The sequence below is a fragment of the Lytechinus variegatus genome, chromosome 2, assembly GCF_018143015.1.
Source record: "Lytechinus variegatus isolate NC3 chromosome 2, Lvar_3.0, whole genome shotgun sequence".
In the NCBI taxonomy this organism is placed as follows: Eukaryota; Metazoa; Echinodermata; class Echinoidea; order Temnopleuroida; family Toxopneustidae; genus Lytechinus; species Lytechinus variegatus.
In genome coordinates this window covers 31,005,980-31,024,077 of record NC_054741.1, presented here as the reverse complement: position 1 = coordinate 31,024,077, position 18,098 = coordinate 31,005,980, and the positions used below count along the sequence as shown (strand labels likewise).

General features: G+C 37.5%; 1 protein-coding gene across 1 annotated transcript; it reads right to left on the bottom strand.

The window, feature by feature from the left end:
• Positions 1-6,073: 6,073 nt before the first annotated feature.
• On the bottom strand, positions 6,074-16,006 carry LOC121407834 (alpha-1A adrenergic receptor-like). The gene is made up of 2 exons (XM_041599065.1): positions 14,350-16,006; positions 6,074-7,269 (listed from the first exon to the last, which is right to left on the bottom strand). The coding sequence occupies exons 1-2, from the start codon at positions 15,359-15,361 to the stop codon at positions 7,127-7,129; spliced, it is 1,155 nt and encodes a 384-aa protein (XP_041454999.1). The 5' UTR covers positions 15,362-16,006; the 3' UTR covers positions 6,074-7,126.
• Between the last annotated feature and the right edge of the window lie 2,092 nt (positions 16,007-18,098).

Below are 18,098 nucleotides of genomic sequence, written 5' to 3'. Positions count from 1 at the left end.
ACAAAAGGGTTTGTGCTCCAAAAAAGAAGGTAATTTGGGTTTTAAAAAAAAACAGTGAAAAGCCAAAAAAAAGGTTTTCCCTCCAAATTTTTTTTGGGTATTTTTTGTTGTTGACATTTTGGCATAAGCACCTGATTTCCCGGTGGTGCTGTCTATGGTGTATAACATACGCATCACCCCCAGAAAAGTCTTAAGGGTGTTTAAGAACCACCAAACTCCGCTTCCCAGGACCCCTGCTTTGGTAAAAAAAAAAAGACAACCCCCACAAAAGGGTTTGTGCTCCAAAAAAGAAGGTAATTTGGGTTTAAAAAAAACAGTGACAAGCCCAAAAAAGGTTTTCCCTCCAAATTTTTTTGTTGTATTTTTTGTTGTTGACATTTTGGCATAAGCACCTGATTTCCCGGTGGTGCTGTCTATGGTGTATAACATACGCAGCACCCCCAGAAAAGTCTTAAGGGTGTTTAAGAACCACCAAACACCGCTTCCCAGGATCATGCATTAGTGTATGTCATTTGTATCTGTTGTATCCTTGCCGATCTTAATACGAACATTGTTTCTGGATCACCTGTACAATCGAAGATTTCCATTTAGAATTCCTATGGCATTCACCTATTAGAATTCTATTATATTTAACCTTCACATTTCAATTTTAATTCATTTAATGATATTCATGATTTATTTATTGTAATTGGATGATAAAGAAATGTTGAGAAGTATATAAAAATCAAAACAAAAAAAAATATTGATAAAAATAACCAAAGGTGAGCTGAAAGTCACCAATGTATCTGCGTCGAGACAGGTGACAACGTACTTGTCATCTATAGGTATGATATGTGCGTGGTGGCGTTGACACGAGAGATATGACTCGGTGCCCCACCCCTCCCCTTCCTGGCTTCTATTGAGTCCACATCTCAACACAGCCATAAGCCCAAGGAATAAGCCAGTGATCGGGTAACATAATGTGTTGGTGCAACAATGGCTTCGGGCAACTGTTTCTGAAGACAAACGGGGTGAAAGAGGGAAGTAGGTCTAATTTGTCTGGACGCCCTGAAATAATGACCCACTGACAAATGTCTTTAAAACATGTATAAACATCCTTGGCAGAGACAATGAAATGTGTTGGATGTTGCCCTAGAAGCCCTGCTTGTTTTCTGTTCCCCGTGATATTTTCGTCTGACGCGGATCCAATGCTATATATATATATCATACAAGAAAGCTCATGTTGGATTAAACAGGGAATTTGACCGGGAGGGGCCAATATAGGAGAAGCAAAGAATGGGAGTTGCTGTAATGATTAAGGTCAATATCTTCCAATAATTTGATTTTGACATATCCCCCCCAAAAAAAAATCAAGCTTCTCTGGATTATGTAGAACCAGAGACCGTCTTTGAAACGTAATTACAATGTGGTCATGAAAAATAGCTGATTACAATGTTGGTGCTAAAGAAGACGATGATGGTGGTGATTTTTTTTTATTTTTTTTAGAAAAGTAGATTCGGAAGAAATTGAAAAAATGATGAGGAAAACTTTCGTTTGATTATAGTTCCTCTTTTCTTTCTTCCCTTTTCGTCACCGCCCTTTACTTGTATACCACTTTCTCGTCTCTCGTAATGTTCTGTCACCTTTCTATGGCCTCTTTTGTCACTTCCGTCAATTTTTGTCCCATTTTCGTCACCTTTTCGACACCCTTTTACCACCATCTGTTATGTCGCCGTCGCCAATTTGACATTACATTTAAAACCCACTGAACACAATATGCACTTGGTTTTACATAAACACCCGTTTTTTCTTTGCAGAAAATCACATTAAGGTCAATGTAAAACAGATTTTACTTTCATTCTGTCTTTCCTAATTATGTTCGATGTGCCCGACCCAAAATATCTGACAGCATATTGGCATTGGTGACCTTTCTCTCTTAATGACTGTAACAAACTAGATAAATGGACTTCAGATGATTCTGATTTGATTGTTGTCACCGGTGATTCTTGCAAGACTTCGATGCTTGGATCCAATTAATGAGGAAAGCAGTCCTTGTTATAATTTTCAAAACGACCCTTGGGCTAAGATTTATTCATAAATTGACATGAATGACATCTGACTTCTGAAACCCTCTGAGCTTATAGCTTTGTTCATAGTAGAGAACGTGGTTATGTTTTTGACGAATCCTCATACGATCTTGATCTAGAGCATCCCTTTTTCTTGTAAATGATAAATTCAGACACTTCGAAACCTTGACAATTATTTTTTCCCTACAAATATCTCATTCAAATTTAAGTCTCTCGCTTATTCTTTCCTCATGATTGAGGTCGAGATGCCGTGCCTTTCCTTTTTCACGAACCTTTTATTTTGTTTCATCCCCGCCGACGGAATGCACCCCTACCCTGAAAATTCCTAGATCCGCCGTCGCTATATGGCCTAAGCCTGGTTTAATTTACAAGTCATCGAAACTTCATGATATGAAGTGAGAAATTGCTTGCAGTTTTTAAAATTTCGCCGGAAGCGGAGACCGAGATTAATCTAGACCATCTCATTGAATGTATTACTTTTTCATTTTCATGTTAGGCGAAGAAGGCATATTGTGACTATTATATTTATTTTTCGAATTCTGAAAAGATCTGAAAATTTCAGTTTTAAAAAGGTTGGTATACTGTTCGACATCGAAGATTCCATAAACGAAAAAAATGCCGTTCTATGAAATCGTTCAATTTTATTTTTATGAATTCAAAGTATTCGTCAGAAAATGATGAAAATATTTGCTAATTAAACATACCAACCTGACCACAGTAAATAAGAAACAAAATTATTAAATACATAATACCTTATCCCACTTTGTGTTGCAATGCTCTGTTAAAAACAAGGCCAAATTAGATCACGAAAAGACGAAAATATTAATTTCGGAAAACGGGATATGAGTAACATTGAGCAAATCGCCTTTTGAACACGATCGGCTGACCTCCCCTGCATCCTCGTATCATAATTGCTCCAATCTGAAGCATGTCCATTAATTAAGTCTTTATTTACTACGGCGAGTAATTGAAAACAATAGGTGACAATTAAACACATCACGTGGAACTACGGTGGATGTTTTGATGATGTCATGGGTGGGTCATCATCCAGTCCCTCGGATGATTTACTCCTTTTATTTTTTTTCTCTCGATGACCTAAAAAAGACGCAACGGTTGTTGTCAACATCAAATTCAATTTGGGACTAATTAGAAGCAGGTTCTAAGAAGTTACATCACTCAGGATTCAGGGCTTGTATCATTTTTAATATGCAACATTGAACATTGTTTAAAGTATAATTTGTGAGTTTGTCACTCTGTATCCAGTATCTGTTTCTCTTTTCCCAACCCCCTCTCCCCGTCTATCTCCTCCCTGCTCTCTCTCCCTAACTTCCCCCTCTCTCTCCGTCCTCTGTGCTTATGATATTCTATTTCATTTCTGTCTCTGTTCTAATCTCTCTTTATTCTGCCGTTCACCTCATCCACTCTCGTATTTTTTCCCTCAAGTTTTGTTTTCTTTCTGTTCACTGTAAAATACGACACAGAAGTGTCGATTGAGAAACGGTTGAGAAACGATTTTTACGCCCTACAAAAGCAACCACTCCCCTTATTCATACATGTTGTTCAAATTTTCCAAACAGTTATTATTATATAAGCAATATTTGCGCGACCCCTTCCACCTCTTGAACTTCAAAAGATCATCAGCAATCGAGTTTTGGTCTTTCCTTTTTATCGAAGGAGACGCCACATCAATTTCAAAGACCAACAGATTCGTAATCGCTGAAAATTGTTTTAGCCCCACATGACCTAAAAAGACCTCGAGGTCATTGGCAAGTTCATCTTTAGTAAGCAGATATAAGTCGACGAATTGCTGCTCTCTTGTAATCTGGAAGTATGACATTATGACGCCTATACCAGTTGAACGGAGCCATGATTATTACCGTAGTAAATAGACAGACGAAACTGCATGATAGAATTCTAAAAGGGTAACTTTTCCCCCATATGTAACAGATTGAGACATGAATAGTGATTACCAGTAATGAATATCTAAAACTGATATTCATGTTTGTGTGAAATTAACGTCAACATTGTAAATTTAAACCTTTTTAAAATGCAAAAAGTTGTCAATATATATGTATGTGTCCAAAAAAATTGGGTCTTTTTTTTCCCAATGTGGGGAGCATATTTTCCAGACTAGGTTAAAAGAATAAGCAGAAATTACTTTAGAATGGGGAAAATTTTCATCACACTGGATAAATGAAAATGCCCAAAAATAATTGCCCAATTTTGGTTGAACACATAATTACCTTCATGCACGGAGCATTTTTACCCAATATTTTTAGAGTGTACAAAGGATGACATTTAATTTGTTACATTTCCACATGACCCCATTCAACCTCTATTACTGGGAACCGTTTCTTCAATTTTTTGTCCGACAAGTTGTCAGATCTGACATCTTTCCTTGATTATGATTGGCTGAGAAGCACCATTACCATGGTGACTGTCAGATAAAATAGGACTTGTCGGATACAACGTCAGACAAGTCCTTTCATGAAACGCCTCCCTGATATCGAAGTACCTCAAAATAAAGAATTGTCTGCATCGTTTAAAAACAATTAAAACAGTATAATTATCTGGGTTAATGCCCTTTTATTCGTTATGTAACTAGTGCTTTATGATCTACAAGTATAAAACACCACGAGTTCAAAATTCAATTTTATGCATCACATACATTTACACATATTACACCCAACGTTGACTACCTGCACATATATATAATTTTTGTCAATCTTTCATATAATTAAACATACTGCAAGCAAACGCGTTATCATCGGACTGGGCATTATGCAACCTTAATTGTCATTGAAATATGTCAAAGGCACGATACTTGAGGCATTAAAAAATAGAATGGATTTCACTCTTAAATAAGAATATCAACAATGCATTTTGAAATGGTTAGGGGTAAATTGATAGGCATTATATTTCCTGAATTGCTTTCATTATGATAAATCAAGTTCTATTTACAAATTTCATATCATCATCATTATGTTGTAGAGATATTCCATTCATTCTTAAAGTCAGGCGTAACTTTACGAACGGTTTTATGAAACAGTCCCCCTGCCGGTAAATCGGTTCTGCGAGTGCAGGGGATGGTAATGACCTGGGCCCCGTCTTACAAAGAGTTATGATTGATCCAATTAATCGTAAGTCTATGGAAATCCATCAGTGTCATAATTTTTTTATACAGGAAATTTACAAAATGGCCTTTGTATCAAAGGCAAACAAACCAAATTGTCAAGAAATCAATGAATTTATGAAAATACATCATCTCTAGAAATATTTTTGAACAAGCATGTATTTTTAGATGTAGGCATTGCTGGCTTTCAATAGTTCAGTTTGATCAGATCAATGGCAACTCTTTGTATAAGACGTGACCCAAATGACCATCGATGCAGGTGCATGATGGTACTGAAAATGACCCTCCCTAATTTGAAAGGTATCTTTAATATCTGAATTACGTCATACAACAAGATGTCATGTCAAACAATTATGACAGATGACAGTTCGACAACCGGAACTGTTTGAGAAGTTACATCGTAATAACATCACTTAAATCCATGCAGAACCATATATCACTTTGGAAGTCAGATAAAGTGCAACGCTCGTGAGCATGCGCGGCGAATTCGTGAGATTGTTGGTCCCTCCAGAGAAGGGGGGGGGGCACCCCGCCCCCATCCCGATTGTCGTCGCCCATGCTCGCAAAGTAAAGCCTTTACAAATACACAAACAGTTGATTTCTACCCGTTATTAGTCCAAGGCAATAATGGTATCTCGACAATTAAAATGGGTTCGTTAGACTAGATGATTAACTTGCATCAAATTTCCAAATATATATACATGTATATGTTTTAATAGGCCGTCTTTTATTCTACTATTCTAGCTGGTACTTGTTTCTATCAATATCAAAGGCCAAATTATTTCAAATTTTCAAATACATGACAGAATAATTATAATCAATTAGGAAATGTTAAATTTTCATGTAAAAAAAACAAATGTAATAAATTCTCCGTCAGTCCACATTGATTTATTTTGCTCATTATACCAATGCTAAAAAGTACACATAAAATAATAAACGATTGGAACCAATGTACGAGGCATTTTGTATGGTTAACACAAATCTCCAACTGTGGGTACTGTGTGCACAATGTCTTCGTGTTGGTTTTCTGATATTTTAACCTGATTTCGCTCAATTGAACTTCGATATTATATTCGGAGTCTTTTCACGTATAGTATCCAGGCCAAAATGCACCTGGCCCTTCGAATCACCTCTCTAAACGTTATCATTTTACAGGCCGAGGCTGCAATGATTAGGCAGATTCCTGGTCGTGCCTATCTGCTCCTTCGCGATATGCTGTCTTTTCCTATTCGTCTTCAAGAAGTTAGTCTGTGATTCAACAAGCGACCGCAACTCCGTCATCGTCACCATCGGAGCTAATTTGATCAAGGAATCCTTTTGCCTTGTGTAATTTGAAGATCACCTTGTCTCCAACCGTTAGTAAACCACATGGATGATCCGTGAAGATGCGGGATGTACATCGACCTAGAACTGCCCCGAATTCACCGCATCCTTGATCGCATCCTTTCTTGTTGGCCCAGTGGTCAGTGTTGGCAGAGATGTGTATTCTCGTATCAAACGCTCTTCAACACAATAGCCAACTTTAGCTTAACAAATTCATTGATTTCAAGTAATAAGAAACATATCGATATATACAAATGCCCACATATAAAGGTATACAAATCGCATAAAAAAATTTCCTCGAATGCATTGATCTTTACTTTATTTTTTATTTTTTGATTCCTTGACAATGACGTAAAGTTCCGCCTGGCATGCCGTCTATGTCGGAATAAGATAGAGATGCAGAGATCAAAGGTCCGAACTTCGATGTCTTCGCATAGCTCAGCATCTGCTCCTCCAGTGTCCCACTCGATGGGATTAAAGCCATAGGTATCCGATGTCAGCTCCACCATATCCCATGTAAAACAAGATTACACCATTAAGCAGTTAGGTAAATCAAATGGCCAATACGTCTCCTTTTTCTTGAAACGTCCTTGCACAGAGCCCGTTATTTCAGTGGCTCTTTCTTGGTGGAGTGGTTGTTTCCGCTGACAATGTGTGTCATCTGCTTGTTGGAGATGATCCTACGGAGGAACTGGGCTGGTTGGTCGATATCTGTGAAGCGACATTGGATGATGCATCGGATAACATCTGCAACGATAATGATAGAGAGTAAAGACAATGAAAATCAATTAATGCCCATTCTCTTTTATTTCAAAGATATGATTAATTACATTTGGGCCGGCATTGTGATGACGATGAACTTCCAAAAATCTGCATGCATGGTCATGAAAAGAGTCATGGATACGCATGTGTTCTCTTATGTGCATTTGTGGGGATACAATCAGCAGCGTACAGATGGGGGCTTCGGGTCCCACACGACTAATAAAAAAAGAAAAGGAAAGAGAGAAGGATGAATTTGAATATTATAATCTGAATATTCTTATGGCAAAATATATCACAAAATTTGATCTTTGTAATAAAAATGCCCATTTCTTTAAATAAATCAAACCCGATGCGCCATATTTGGCCCCCTCAAAGTTGTTGACTTAGTACTCCAATGAATACATTTTGTTTAAACGTGTGTTGATTAGATATTGTCATGTATGAAGGGTGTCGACTTATTAATATGTAAAGCATGACATCACGCGCTCAATTAAAATTGTCAGTTATCTCTGAATCAATTTATGATAAAAGATTTAAATCGTATAAGATTCGATTAGCGATGTTAAGGAATCAATGAGCTCACAATAGTCATAGGATCAGACATCACTTTGTCAATAACAATCAATTATCTTTGACATGATAGATGCTTAAACATGGTCAATTAAGTCACAACAGTGTTCTCAATGAGTCATGGGAGTTTAACCTACATCGTTAATGATCTATAACCCGAAAATTGTTTCGTCACGGGGAATTGAAGGGGGATACTGCTAGAAATGACCCCCATCGAAATGTTGCTTCAGGAAATTTTGTCTGGTTCATAAAGTCCGAGAGGGGGACACGAGGGACCCGAAGGGGTCTCGAGGCAGGAGAGAGCCAGAGAGGGGTCATGGCTGAAGTGATATTGAGATGACCACCTCTAAGAATTGTTCCTGAAAAACACCAAATTGGTCAAGACTTTTAGCTATGAAGCGCAATTCCTCTTTCGGTTGAACTACAAGGTGGGGCATCCGATTGTTCCGATCTCCGAATGAAGTACAATTCCTTCATTTGATTTTAAATACAAGGAGCCGTATCCTTACTTCCTTTAAGAAAAATTATTATTTACCTCTGATCTATTTGAGGAATACCCCAACTCGATCATGCCGGCGAACGTATATGCCCCCTTTTCATCTCGAAGCGAGAGAGCGAAGCAATATGCGCAATATTGTGGGAGGTAATAATAATTTGTGTTGGTCTGATGAGCCCTCTATTGATTCTGATAGCTCGGATGATGACCATGCATATCACCAGAATTTTTGCCAAATTGGCTTTGGGGTCGCGGATAATCTAAATAAATTTAGATTTCTCTATTGATTCAGGAACTTCTTCTACCTGACTAATCAGAATTTGTTTTAGTTAACGATAAAAAGGAAACGTCAAACAGTGAGACGAATGGAAGTGGCACTTTTCGGAAATAAGTCTGATTGTAGGGTGGCTGCAATGAATAAGTGTGTTTTGTCTTGCTTTGAAATCAATACTAAATGGAACTAAGTAATTAAGTGGATGGGAGTGGCGAGGAGTGTTCTTAAGACTCTTGTCTTTTCTTCTGTTATCGAGATGATACAAATCAAAACAAAACGAATTTCATACCTTGCCTAGATTTATCCAGGGCAAGGAGTTTCCCAGACTGTTATGGTCAAGATTTCAGAGTGGACCCTCCTTTTTTTGCAAACTAAAAACAAAACATTTTTTAGCAGACAGCAACCATCTCATCCTTCTTCTTTACTTCCCCGATGCGTCTTCCAATATTGGGATTTCCTTACAAGACGTTGACCCTATATACACTCTCTGTGACCTGACGCACTATGATGCGTTCGCACTGTGCTGGCATTCGGGAATTCTCAAACCGATTGGACAATTTTGCTTCAAGTACGTGTAGCGCATCCCTATGCTTCAGTCACATTAATGAAGCCGGCTCCAGACCGATCAAAGCCATTACGTTATCTCCAATGACATTATCATCGGTCGGTTTGCAGTCGGGGTCATTGGTGTGACTGCGTCATGGCTGGTCATCATTATTCTTGGCTCGCTTTGGCCTCTAACATGTCTAAGTTGGAGAAAGTATAGAGCGTACTCCCACTGCGGGTTGCACAGACACTGTGACACTTAGGATTCATTATTGAATCATTTGGAAATAGAGAGGTTGGCACGTTTCCACTGCTTGGTGTGCAACTGTGTGACGCATCTTCTGCTGGTGCATGATGATGCCATACAGTCTCACCAACGAAACCGACTCCAAACCGATTGATGGTATGCCACTGGTAACAACGTAAAAAACTTTGGTCGGTCTCGAGTCGGTTTCGCCTGTGTGACCGGCCATAACTGTAAGTACCGAGGTATCCGTTTCAAGGCGGATACACGGGTACACCTTTCCATGCGCAGACCGGTTGTAACTTTCTCAGACATACTGGATTAAAAGAAAATGCAAACATGCTTCTTTACTCAAGACCGTCGAGATCTTAGATGAACTGATATACACCCTTTCCTTCCCCTTCAAACGCCCGCTGTATTCTTTGTATCATTTTCCATAATCAATTTTTTATTTTTTTCTTGTTCATCTCTAAATAATACTGCTGACATCATTTTAAAAATCGTATTCTGATTTGTTTTGATTATGTGTTGTTCTTTTTTTTTAAGTAGGCGGTCACATATCACACCCTATCCTGTATTGCGTGAAACAATCTTTCCTCTTTCTTCTGGATGTGTTTGTTTATTTGAAAACAACCATCGACGAAAGATGTCAAGTAATTGACAAACAATCATAATATTTTAGATATCAAGTACAGAGTCGTGGTCAGACCTTATTTTTATGACATCGAACATCTGCATTTTTCAAACGTGGGCAGCGTTATGAATCAAAATACCCAGAAGGGATGTATTCAAACTTGACTTTGTTGTACCCCCTTTCTCATTTCCCACGCGAGCTCTGACGTCTAATTGGTATCCCGTATGGTATCGTTCGTTCATGGTAGATATAATGCTAATAAAAAACGAAAGTTTCTAATAATCATTTTGTGGTTCCTTGATATAACCATGGGATTCCCTTGTGTCTGTAATGATTTGATTTGATATTGATTCACAGTCATTACCCTAATAAGAAATATGTAAATAAACACAGAAGGGGTCAACGTTTTGTCGAAAAGTTGAGATTTTCTAAACCCGTTGCGATAGCAGGTCAAAAAACTTTATTCGAATAACAAGTTATAATACCCTGAATACGCACATTCCTTGGCAAAAAAACTATTATTCAATATTATCTTAAGTGGCTAGTCAAGAAAATAATGACGTATATGTCTTATCTTGGAGATCATCATGATTTAAAAAAAATGTTGATATCAACTGACACCCTTCCTTTGTCCAACAATACAACCTTGCTTTGATTTTATATGTCTGTGGCAAACTGGTAAGTATTATCTATCAAATCGTGTTAATAACCTAAACCACTACCGGAGTTGTAACCTCTATACTACCTGTGTTCCGTTCATGACCAGAGCTTGAAGGTCATTACCTATCTTTGATGAGTAAGAGTGAGTGGGCTGGGTTATAAAGCGTCTACAAGTGGATGATGAATATAGTCCACTTGACTAGATTGTTATTTCGATTATTTAGACTATTTAAGATTATCATCTGGAGAAAAAATGATGTTCAATTGTCGATTCTTATTGAAACAGTGAGACGTGCAACCCCTGCTTGCCTCGTTGAATCGTTGGATTTCATCATAATCATAATTGGAATCACAAAGTTGGTTCAAAGCTATTATGAACGATTTTTAAACAATTAATTTACTATGATCATCAAAAATATGAGTGGAATGTAATCATATTCATTTTGCAAATATCAGTATCTCTCATACTTGAAAATGGTAACCCTTTTAAAAATATTTGTCCAAATGCAAAAGAAAAATGGGAAAACAAATTTTAGAAGGAGAGCACAAGAACGCGTAATGTTTTTGAAAGGTTAAGCAAATGTAGAACCCGGTTTAACAGAAATTATAAAAACTCGTTGTCTTGAAACGGTTGTAAACAAGACAACAATGCTAACGGACGGAAGGATGTGGGATTAATGTTGTTTGTATCTTTGTCTTTAAAAGTAGAAAGGAAATGTAGGAGGAGTGAAAACAAGTCAGTTCGTTCATGGTTTTTAATTTTATCCAAGATGAAATAGTAATCAGATACAGGAAATGAATGTAGGCCTACAACCAGGAGAGAATTTGAACACTTTATTGATTTTTAATCATAATCATAAACTCCATGATGAAGTGCAGATTTTAAAGTAGGCCTATATCTTCACCTTTCTACAGACTGCAATTTCCCAATTCAATTTTCATGCACTTTAGAGTCTGAATTGAAGAAAAAAAAATAATTGATTGTCCAATCACATATTAGCTCAAAATTGAAAGAAGGATAAATGTTTATATATTACTAGTACTTATGAAGAATTTTCAGTTTTTCATTCAACCCAAAATGAAAATGGGGTAAATGGGATAGCTGTTGACTTTTCTGAGAACCACGGGGTAATTTCAACAAAGTTATCTTATGAAAACGATCACTCAAATGCAGGCTTAAAGTAGTCTAATCAAAATACTTCATATCTCAAAAATCTCCTTAATAATTATACATATTCTGGGGATTAACTCTACAATTTCTGTGCTTATATATTTTCGTTGCACTTTTAAGACGTCATTTGGCCAAGCCAGATTAGATTATACCGTGTAAGGGGGTTTACACCTGGGGGTAAGACCAAGGCAGGAGTAAACTTATTCCTTGATTGGTTGCGGTTTGCTAACAACGGGGTTCACCACGAAGTACACACTCTCAGTTCAAGGGCTTTAGTTATTGAATTCTTAATGAACGTGGCAAGCATTTCTTTCTCTCTCCTCCTATTTCTATTTTGTTAGCATTGACATTTTGATTGATGGTGACAGGCTGGTGTAATTATGATTATAATTGTTTAATTCAATCCATGTATTTGCGAAACGATGATTGTTTTGAATTAGACCACTTCGTCTACCTAAATGAAATAAGGAATGCAAAGTGCTACCATTAACGATTCCTGAAATGCCAAAATGTGGTTGAAGAATATTGTTAACATTATTTTTATACCACAGAAGCTCTTAAAATTCCTTTTCCTTCAAATTTTATTCATTTAGTGAGTGATTTATCATAAGAAAAAAATGTGTTCTTTTTTCCAACTTTGACAAAATTATACGTTATAGTATACTATGAAGTTTCAGGAAATGGCTCTGACTCGAATGAGTTTATATTGCAGCCATTGATAATGATATTCTGCCTTCTGATAATCATAAATCTATATGAGTGGTTAAAAAATTTTCATTACACCAAGGCAGGGGCGCAGGCGGTACCAGAGGGGGAGCAGGTGGTGACCGCCCCTCCCCTAAATTTTCAAGTAGTGAAAACATTTTAAAGGGAAAAATGGAAATGGAAAAAATTAGGCTGAAAGGAGGCAGAAGATAATTAAATGGAGATGTCTTGATCACGAAAATATGACACCATCTCTAGGTTTAATATCTTGTCCCCCCCCTTTACCAATTAAAATATCCTTGCGCAGTCCCTGGATCAAAACTGTTTTATGAAGCTATTGTTTCAAATTTCGGCACAATGCTTAAACTTAATGTGATTATCATCCGTAAAATCTATCTCAAATTCATAAACCATGTGGGTTATATTCGAAAAGAGTTCAAGTTAAAGAAAATGACTCCATGGCATTATTGTTTAGCCTGTATGTTTTGATAAAGTGTAGAATAGCTTCCTCGATCAGTTCTCCCGGAAACAGTTGATTGGATATTCAGGTATATGGGCAGTGTGGATAGAAGCGTGTTAAGTTGAAATAAATTGAAATTACATTGCATCCCAGAAAAAAAAGAAACCAGAAATTACATGTTTTATGATTATACGTTGTGCCTTATTGTGCTTATATCACTTTGTTTTATTTGTAACAATTTTTAATTAAAACGTAAGCATAATAACATAGTTAAAATAATTTGGAGAGATTATTTTAAACGAGTTATGCGTTCTCATATTATTGGTTTGGATTTCTTATTAAAGGGCAGAAAACATTTACCCTCCAGATTATTTTGATACTCTCTCCTCAACACCTCCTCAAGTTATATTACTGACTTACGCGTTATTATGTATAATAACTTGCAACATTTGGAATGGGATTCAAAGCTCGATATGCCATCTATCAATTAGCATGAAAAAAGGCAAATCCTCGGTTCCTTTTTTGCGATTTTTCTTGGAAATAGTGTAAAATAGATTGATTCAAATGATTGAAACTCTTAAGCCTTTTCGCACCAATAATGTGTAGTATATTGGGACAAATGATTAGTTGCAATACACGATAAGTCGTCTCAATCATCGTAACCGTCGTCATCGTCGTCGTCATCATCATTAATATAATTTTATAGTCTTATATCTATCTATCTATCAACCTGTCCAATTACATCTGTCTTGTTTCTCGTCTTTCCTCGTTACTTATCTATGTATCATGTTAACGTATATCTTAAGGTTACCTTACGACTGGTTCACGATCTGATTTTGGAACAAATCGCATTTTTTCTCTTTTTTCTGAGAATGTAAATTGAAAGTATCTTTCTATTTGAGGTTCATATTAACTGAAAATATACTAATATAACCATTTTGGAGGATTGCAAGCCTTTTTTATTTTGGAGTAATGGCCAAATTAGTTTCAAATCGTAGCCAATCTTACTATTGATATGACATCATTACGACTAGATATTGAATTCGCTTTTATTCTGATGATAGCATGATTTAGAACATTACACAGTAAGATATTCCATGTCTCAATATTAGCATCAAATTCTACTACGCTTTACTCCAAAATCGGGTCGCAAAGCAATCGCAAGGTGTGCGGTGGCTTTAACACACTTTTGTGTTAATCACTGAAAGTTGAAAATATTCAATCGATTTTTGTAAAGATTATATGTTGCCTATAATGAAATACAATGATTACGAATGAACAACATATGATATCAATGAAACTTACTTTTGAAATGAGGATGTTTTGTAGCATAGATGAATGGATTGACGCAGCTCCCTAAGAGATAGATAGCTCCAGCATAAGGCACTATGTGGTCACTCCCTGGAATCATCAACGAAACACTGTACGGAGTCAAGCAAAGAAAGAAAGCGATCACGACATAGAAGAGATTCCTTGTGATCTCAAGCTGTCGTCTGCTAAAATGCTGCTTGGTTTGTCTCCTGTTTAAGTCCTGGAAAAACTTCTCCCCCTTCTCCGCCGACTCGGACGTACGCGACATGGGCGGCGACGTCGCAACGGCGTCGGATGGCGTCTTTGGCGGAAACGACGACGATGAGGGTTCCGAAGACGACATCGTCTTCATGTGACGTTTCACGTAGGCGAATATTTTGCAGTAGCATACGATGATGATGACGAGTGGGCCGGGGTAGAAGATGGTTGCAAGCATCATGTCGTAGATGCTGGCGTTGTCGGTGTGCTTTGGACCGCATCTAGTGTACTTCTCATCGAATCCAATCTCACCGATAGAGAACAGGGGCGGGAAGACGGTGAAGACTGTCGGTACGATCCACGTAAGGAGAGTCGTGAAGACCAGGTTACGGGTTCGATAGAAGCTACGGTAGCGATGGCTGGGTTGAGTGACGAGGAAAAGGCGATTGAGAGCGATGGCGGCCAAGGTAAATATACTACACCCAGACGATATGATGCTGCTTGCCGCTGCGATCGAACACGTCCATTCGGCGATCGGATACGTCTCCGTACTCAACACGGCGATGACATGGAAAGGCATGAGAATGCACGTGAACATATCGGCAACACTAAGGTTGACGACATAAACATTGGTGGCTGTCCGTAGCTTCCTTGAGAGTGCCACACCGGTGATGACGAGGCCGTTCCCTAGGAGACCGACGACGGCAATTAAAGCCGACATCGTAGCAAGAAAAATCCGCTCCGTATAATGGAGAGGACTTTCATAATCGTACGGTGCTTCCGTGATGACAAAGTCCGTTTCATTCATGTTGACGAAGTCCCGTGTTCAGGGTCGATGAAGTTATAAGAAATAAGTTTACTTTATGGTAGTGTGAGCGAATCCCAAAAAAATTCCAAGCTTACAGTCAAACCTCCAAAGAGGAGAGTAGATATCAATAAAAATCAATGTCTGCGATTATTGAATTCAGATGTCTATCCCAAACAGATCCTGAATTGCGTTGACCTTTTTGATGTATGCGATAATCAAAAACACAGTAAGTAATGTTATTCAGCTCAAAACATGGTCACTAGACATTCATTGTAAGAATAATCCATGGTCCATCGTCTCTCTTAAGAAAATGATCTTTATAGTTATTCTTGTTGCAGCCTCAAGTGTATCAAGGAAGAAGATGTTTACTTAATCTCAACATTTGAGTACGTGATGGCCCGTATAATAATCACGCAGTATATTCTTCACAATTAAGATAAAAAGATTTATATATATGAAGAGAGTGACGCCGAGAAGAAAAATTTCGTGTTTTTTTTCGCGAGAGAGCTGTAGACCAGAGTATGTAATAAAAATTACATATTGATCAGTATGTCCTCCGAGGTGAGCAATGTCATTTGAAGATTGAGTTACAGCAGTCTCCATATAACCAGCAATAAAAGATACATTGACCGTATAATGAGATCAAGTACCGTCTAAAGAAGGCTGCCAATATCCGCCAGTGATCCTTTGGATGGTTGAGCTTTTATGTCAAATACCAGGTGTGTCCGTGAGCAAAAAAAAAATGTTAAGAAGAGAATCGAATTGGGGTTATCGAACCTTGGTTGAGAAGCATTACAATTTGATTCCTTCATAAAGTTTATCAGCCAGTTAATGGCGCCAAACTTGAGGTAGAAAATGAGGATCAGCTCAGATTATATCCTGAATGTACTTTCAATTCCTCTGGTGGAGTAACGTGATACATGGCATAGGTGGTATTACAGAAAAGTTTGAGGCGTGCTAAGATTGGCTCAAAATACCACTTTTGAAAATGAAAACATGCGCAGAAAATATAGAGCAAGCACTCTCCGACTCTTCGGCGATGACAGACCATTCAAAATGCCCCTTGGTTTTTCAAAACACTCCGATTTATAGATTTCTACCCTCTTCCTCAAATGCAAGGTCAAGCCTTGATTGCTTGGGTTGGTTACCAGCTACCGCAGGTCGGTTGACGAATCCATTAAAGCAAGATGACAGCCAACAGAGTGTTCCTTTAATTTTGGTAACAAGTGCATACCCTCGACAACTGCGTCCTCACAGCGCAACGCCCGGCTACCAAATGCGTCGCTGCTGACGGACGAGTTTGTCTGGTTGATCGGGGCGGTGCGCCATCACCGGCGGAGCTCATCGCTCAGCTGTCTGGAAGATCAGTTAGTGATGACAAAGAAGTTCTTACAGCTCATTGCTTTAATACATTTTCTTCTTGATCACCCCGATTCATTTGAAAAATAGAAATATCCCTTATATTCAAAGTATCGTGGTGGAATCTCCCGTGATGACCCCCGAAGCTAAAAATAAGATAAATGGATTCGTCAGGAAATCATCGTATTAGGTATCCAGTTACCCTTTCATACTTCGCCATTGTGATGTCGTTTTTATTTTTACTCAAATCTTCCAATTGTTGTCGTGAATCATCGTTTAACTCAATTGATAAAATTATTTCCCTTTCGCCAATTTGATATCAGGTCTAAAATATTATGAGAGAGTGACAAATCTCGCATAAGAATTCTTCTTTTTCCATTAACCCATACAATCACTGTAATACTAAATTCTTCTTGCATTATTAACTCGTATCATGTATTATGTTCGCATAAAAACATTGAAAATGTCTGAAATTTTTAAAGTTTTTGTTTGCGTTTTTTAAAGATTATGATACAAGAATAATGATATTTTCACCTTTATTTCTGCAAAATACCCTATTAATAAAATTAAGGCCTCAAAACACAGATTTGAGTAAGAAACGGAAAACAATCACTTTACCGATTTCATATGGAAAATGAATGTTCAACCATAGTGAAACAGGAGCTTAACTGCGTTAGAATGGAAGTAATTTGATATCAAGGATGTGTAAAAAGATAAAGAAGATTGGCTGTACACTTGGAAAGATGAGACTTTATATATATTTTTTTTAACCTAACGGTTTAGCAACGATGTAACATCGTGGGAAATAACTCATGATAGAAAGTTATGATATACCAATGATAATGTTTACCCAACTATGCCTCAGTACTCTGGGCAATTAGAAGAAGAAGGAGGAGGAGGATGCAATGAGATTGACCATGTTATAAGCCAGTTCGTAGTTCCTTTCTGCGCATGATCAAAAGATTCTACGCATGATCAGAAGAAGGTCATTTGCACTAAAGTGACATGGTGCTTTAAAATCTAATGAGATAAGCACCAACTTTGATGTCTTGATTATTCATATATTCTTTTGAATTGTCGTTTTCATTATACATCCACAAAAAACAACAATGCTTCCACGAACGACTGGTATTTCACAGTTTGTCAAGTACATTGTGCAACATGCCAAGATATGCATTCAAAGTAGGAATGCAACAAATACCTTCATTAAGTGTTCATTGGTGTGCTATTCTAGTCACCTGGTCTATTCAATTTCTTCATCCTGCTATGTAAGGCAAGCTTACGTAATATCTTGCTTTGAAATCTGCCTATCATGATGAAAGAAATGAAAGGTCATTTGACCAAAATTGCCCATGAAGTAACTACGAACTGGTCTATT